Source organism: Lucilia cuprina, chromosome 6, assembly GCF_022045245.1.
Source record: "Lucilia cuprina isolate Lc7/37 chromosome 6, ASM2204524v1, whole genome shotgun sequence".
NCBI lineage: Eukaryota > Metazoa > Arthropoda > Insecta > Diptera > Calliphoridae > Lucilia > Lucilia cuprina.
The window spans coordinates 21,232,451-21,238,831 of NC_060954.1; the positions used below are offsets into that span (position 1 = coordinate 21,232,451).

The 6,381-nt window shown below is 29.1% G+C and overlaps 1 protein-coding gene across 2 annotated transcripts; it reads right to left on the reverse strand.

The window, feature by feature from the left end:
- Window positions 1-653: 653 nt before the first annotated feature.
- Window positions 654-5,600, reverse strand: LOC111677305 (odorant receptor 42b-like). Of its 2 annotated transcripts, XM_046955225.1 has the most exons (5): window positions 5,494-5,600; window positions 4,796-4,937; window positions 4,176-4,627; window positions 915-1,272; window positions 654-816 (listed from the first exon to the last, which is right to left on the reverse strand). In XM_046955225.1, exons 1-5 carry the CDS (start codon window positions 5,541-5,543, stop codon window positions 727-729), a joined length of 1,092 nt encoding a protein of 363 aa, XP_046811181.1. In that variant the 5' UTR covers window positions 5,544-5,600; the 3' UTR covers window positions 654-726. The 2 variants fall into 2 exon arrangements, with proteins under 2 accessions (XP_046811181.1, XP_023294160.2); XM_023438392.2 differs by having other exon boundaries at window positions 4,176-4,937.
- Between the last annotated feature and the right edge of the window lie 781 nt (window positions 5,601-6,381).

The following is a 6,381-nucleotide window of genomic DNA, read 5'->3' on the forward strand; positions in this document are numbered from 1 at the left end:
TTTAGAAAACGGATTTTATGTTTCAAAATGTCTTCGAATTACTTTAAAGCTGCAACCTGCACTTGTTACAACTAGGATTTTTGCATATCAAACCAAAAATGGGAGAAACTATTAGTACCGAAAATATTAACTTTTCCTTCCCTGACTGTTCAGGTCTTGTGTATGATATTAGTATATGTGAGCCACCCCTTTGCCAAACAATAAAAACCACCATCTTAGGAATTTCGAATATCAATCAACAGTTTTAGAAAAACACATTTTAATGTGTTGTACGAAGGGCAAGATTTGAAGATTCTGCTATATCTTCAACTAGTACTTATAGTTACTCGTAGAATGTGCGTGTAAATAGATGATTTTTTTTTTTGCTGTCAAGTTATAATCCCAATGGATTTGTGCATGTTTGTTGCAACAGATGTGCCTTGAGAATTTTCAAAAACACATCTCCATTTACATAAATATGTACATACATATATGCGGAGTGTAGAAATGTTCTTTTATGGCTCTTTTTCTTTTCGAGGGGGAAGAGTTAATAAATGAAAATCTTTTAAAGTAAAAAATCAACAAGTTAACAATTTTAATTAATTTATTTTGTCTTACATATTTTTTTCTTTAATTTTTAACAATTCTATTTATATTTACTTTTAAACATGTGCATGAAATTTATGAAAAAAATTAAAACGTGAAAAGATATTTAATAATTGCTTTACGAGAGCAACAATTTTTTATTTATTTTTCTCCAGTCACTGACTCCTTTAAATTTTGACCAAAATCCATTTGCTTCATCAATGTGTAGACCGAAAATGCAAATTTAACAACCTGTTAGGATAATAATTATAATCAAAAATTATTTCAAATCAAAGTTATTGTACTAATATACATCCATACATATGTATTAGTAGCATTGTTGTACTTACATTAATATTTGAATTCATTGTTATTGGAAATATTTTCATTGCATTAAGGATCATTGTCTTTTGTGTGTGTTGCAAAAAGAACGCGATCACCTGTTTGTAGCGTGGCTCTTCGCTGGGCCAATCGGAATGAAATATGGCTAATGCTATACTATCGCTATCATCCATCAAACAATTGGCCAAAAAACTACACGGAAACGTTTCGGCGAGTATAGAAGCAACGTAAAACATGGACGCAATAATGGCTAATACATCAGCAAATAGTACAATATGTACTGTTGTAATACCCAAAATCAAACCAATAATCAAAAATTGTACAAACATTGTTCCCGATATAACCGGAGAGAATACATTATAAAGACTGAAAAGAAATAGTAAACATAATATAATATCTATGTACATTGCTGAAGTAATCGATGAAATGTTAAATTAAAAATAATAAAATTGAGCAAATGTGTGATTATATATTCTTATGTAGTCACACATTTGCTTATTTACAAAAAATTGATTCCTGGTAAAAATTTGCGGAATCTGTCTATAATTTCATGTTGGAGAAAAGTGTAAATAGTTACTTTTTGAATAATTACTAATTTTTGTTCGATGATTACCAAAAAATAACTGGTTATAAATCTGCTTACCCGACTTTTCCGGATTTAAAAATGGTTTTACAGTAATTTTTTAAATCTGCTAGTCTATTCTCTCATTCAATGTCCGATTAAAAGGCTATTTTGTCATTATATTTGGAATGGTTTTTACATATATTTAAATATTAAAATTTCTTGAAAAAATTTCCAAAATCGACTAAGGATAGAAACTAGGGTATTCAAACGATTAATCGTCGATAGTTAATCGATCAATTTTTGACGATTAATCGCTCGAATAAATGAAAATTGCCAAATTTCAAATAACGAATAAACCGAATAATTTATATCAATTACTGTATATCATATAAAAATTTCAATATTTTTATAATTAATATACTTTCTATATTATTTTTGTAAATACATTTTTTTTATAATAAACAATATTTATTGGATGATTTTTATAACAATACTTCAGAAACATTGTAATAACATGTTCTGATTTATTTACTTCTTAGAATGGGTTCATACAGAATCATTTCAGATTTCTGAAAAGAAATCTTGAAAATAGTGATATCGCCTTTTATAGAAATTGTTCCTTAAAAGTGGATGTAAACACTTTTAAGGAACAATTTTTATAAAATTTCTTCAGCAATACATAGTATGAATTCTGGAACTCGTTGATAAATCTCAAAAGCATAAATTTAATACCTTTATATAGAAGAGGATTTTACATGAAAATAAATAATTTCTAATATTTGAGAAACAAATTAAAAGAATTCAATTTAAAGTAGTGGAAAATTTTAATTTTGTTTGTTATTGGAAGAAAAATATTGTAGAAAAGAAATAACTATTAAAACAACATACACTTGCCTCTTATTCGATTAACCGAATAATGTTGAATTATCCGCTTATTAACCGTCCAACTTAAACCCCGAAATAATTATTTGTCGAATAAACCGAATAAGACAAAAACCCGAATAATTGAATACTCTAATAGAAACCACAAATTCGTTTCTACACAAGAGCCTGATCACTGCTGAAAATTGCCAGCATTGGTCCACAATTTCATATACCTCCCATACAAAAGTACATATTCCCGGAAAATGGGTTTTTCGTTAATAACATCCGTCGCAATGTCGATATCTTCACCAAATCTTACAAATTAAAATCTTATGCCAATAGAAATTATTTAGAGGGTAATTTTTTGGATGGGTTCATAATTGGTCATGGCTATAATACAAGTTCCCTTCCCGAAAATCACTTAAACGCGTATAACTCATTATTAAAGTAAGATATCCATATAAAATTTGGTACAAGTATTGCTCTCACATAAAGAAATATATTATGAATTTTTTCCGATCGATCCATAATTGGTCATAGCTCCCATACAAAGTCCCCTCCCGAAAATAACTTAAATGCGCATAACTCATTACTAAATTAAGATATCCATATAAAATTTAGTAAAAGTATTGCTCATATGCAAAAAAATACTACTTTGACATTTTTTTCCGATAGGTCCATAATTGGTCATAGCTTCCATACAAGGGCCCTTCCGAAAATCAATTAAACGCACGTAACTCAATACTACTTAAACTAACAAATCCATATAAAATTTGGTAAAAGTATTGCTCATATGCACAGAAATATTACTGAAAAAATTTTTCCGATCAGTCCATAACTAGTCACAGCTCCCATACAAGGTCCCCTCCCGAAAATAACTTAAACGTACATAACTCATTAAAAAATATTTATATCCATACATTTAGCAAAAATATTGATCATATATACATACATAAATTACACCATAACATTTTTTTACGATCGGTCCATATTTCGTCATAGCTCTCATACTAGGTCCCCTCCAGAAAATCACTTAAATTCACAATATTCAATACCAAATAATGATATAGATACAGAATTTTATACATAAAAAGCACCTTTACGAAAATCTCTTGAAAGCACATTACTCATTACCAAATAAAGCTATTGAAAGATTTTTTCACGATCGGTTCATTACATGGGTGCGGTCGGTCCCATACAAGGTTCCCTTTAGAAAATCACTTAAACCCACATTACTTGTTACTAAATTACGATACAAAATTTGACTGAAATATAGATTTTACGTACAGAAATTTAGCTTTAAGAATATTTTACGATCGGTCTATAATTGATCATATCTCCCATACTAGATCCAGCCCTTAAAAACACTTTAATCGTATATAACTAGAAAATTCAATCTTACAAATACTTGATAAATTAGAAATGTATAAATATAAAAGTCGCTGGTGGAGGGTATTTAAGTTTCAGCCCAGTCGAATATAGCAATCTAACTTGTTCTACTTCAATTCAGATCTTTAAACATGAAATAGACTCCACTATTTTTGGAACCCGTCCTCGGAACTTTGTTGTACTCTTTAAATACATCTGAAGAATATTCTAGGTACTAGTTCTTTGACATAGGTACTACAATAGTCCAATAAAACGCATTGTATATGCGAAACAACCTCCTGGAATCTGTTGAAAAATAAAAATTAAATTAACAAAATTGTAAGCGCAATAAAAAACTCTTCCTCAAAACCAGTTTCAAAGATGACAATTTCGAACATAAATCATTGGTCTTAGCGTTCAATGCGTTCTAGAACTAGTTGTATACATATATAATTATACTTATAATACTTACTCCATTATATTTTTATGATCCAAAATACATTGAATAAGTGCCTCATACCGTTCATTGCTGCTAAGTTTTGTATCTTGTCCTAATTTGCTTATACGACGAGTCAATATGTGCAAATGTGTTCGTATAATTGTAATATAAATAACTGGATAGGAGTCTAATAGAGCTTGCTGATAACAATGAAAATCAATCATAAAGTATTCCAAACCAGCCTGTATAACAAAATAACGCTTTGCATCAGTCCATTCCATAAATGGATTATAGACTTGATACGGAGGTTTTCCATTTATTACTGATGTCAAGAAGGTACTACTTGCATACGTTAGAAAGAGCGTTGCAAACATGATGTGAGACCGATTGCAGAATGCCACGATTTTTCGAATTTGCACCATGTCTTCAGATTCCGTGACTCTTAAATCTAACTTGTCCATATATTTGGTGCCCTTTAAAAGTCTCTTATAAAGAAAAAGAAATACAAACATTTTTAGGCTGCAGCCAAAACAATTTACAGATATCTGAAGTGATGTTAGAAATTCACTGGGCGTAAATGAACTGATACGCGTCAAGAAACTCAATAAAAACCCAATCGGCATATAGACGGTAACAAATAGATTGATAAATACCGTCCATATAAAGAAGGGAACTACGTAAATCTTCGGTGCCATAAATCCAACTATTATAAGACCACGAAATAAATACACAGCTGCATCCTTTGTTTGGGGTTGAGGACCATCCATTCTTAATGAAGCCATTTCAAAAATTTTTCTAAAAGTATATATTTAATTAAACAGTATTTGTCAGTATGTGATCTTTAAAAATATTCTATTCTATACTTAAAAGCTTAACATTAATTTGCGTAACTCAGCAAAAACTGGATAATGACTTATACTTACATAACAACTTACTTTTCAATGACTACAACTTACCGTCGGTATTACATTAAAGTACTCTTATAATTACTTACATATAGTAAGATACTGCAACTGTTTTTTTACACACAGTAAGAATGTGGTGTTTCGGTGTGAAAACCATTATTGGAGGAACAATAAAATAACTAAGAAGTGATGTTGTGAGTAAACCCTACGTTCATATTCCATATTCTTTAAAACAAAACAAATTCCTATTTGTAAGTACTTATTTAAGTAGTGATTTGTAAGCGAGCGTTGTAAGTATTTGACTCCAATGTCATCACTGTGTTATACAGATGAATAAGTAGTGAAAAGCGGGGTCTTTAGCTTTTTAACTCATTGCTTTTCCCAGTTTTTGCTGAGAAGCTAACTCAAGGTAATGTTTTATTGTATTCACACAGTTGCATACATACATTTTAAATATTTTTTTGAGAAGCTTCACAAAACTTTGTGCAGTTTTCATTTTTTGTTTTGAAGTTTTTCGTTTGATTCGACGTTTTCAAACTGCTAACTTTCAAAATCTCCAAAATTTTTAAATCAATCCAAATTTCTCGAATGGTTTTTTTTTGTTCCTAAAAAAATAAACAAAATAATGTTTTTGTTTTTATTTTCATAAAACTAAATGGTTCTGGGTGGTTTTTTATTTATTTTCCCCTGATTTTGATGTTAAATTTTTTGTTTATATTGAATTTTTTGTGTAGTTTTTTTTACGAACAAAATTCAGTCGCAGTTGTTATTTTTTATTTTTTTATTGAATTTTTAAATTTTTTATGATTCCTTTTTTGTGTTTTTGTTTTATTTTTGTGTAAAAGATAATGTTTATATATCTTCACTGTTATGTATTGTAAGATTGTATGTGTAATTTTATAATGACGCACATGACGAAGATCAACCCATTCCTTAAAAGAAGTCATTCATTCACACAAACGCATTACAGTGAGTATAAAAACATATGAGTTATTTAATTGACTATGCCGGAACTTAATATTTATCATAGAATATTAAAACTGTGTATGGAAAAACAGTTTATTTTATATGCTCAATATCGTTTCTAATATACATATGTACATAAATACACACATACATACATACAAACTTACTTTGGTTCAGCTGAGTTGTTTTACCTTTTTCTTATACCACGTAAATTTTAAATGGATTATAATCTATTGCCTCTAAGTAGTACCCGATAATTATTTGGGACAAAAACTAACGAAAATGTTCAACACATATTGATTGATTCACTGCAATTTTTCATTATTTTATTAAATTTCAGAAATATCTATTATTTTGCGTGCAAATGT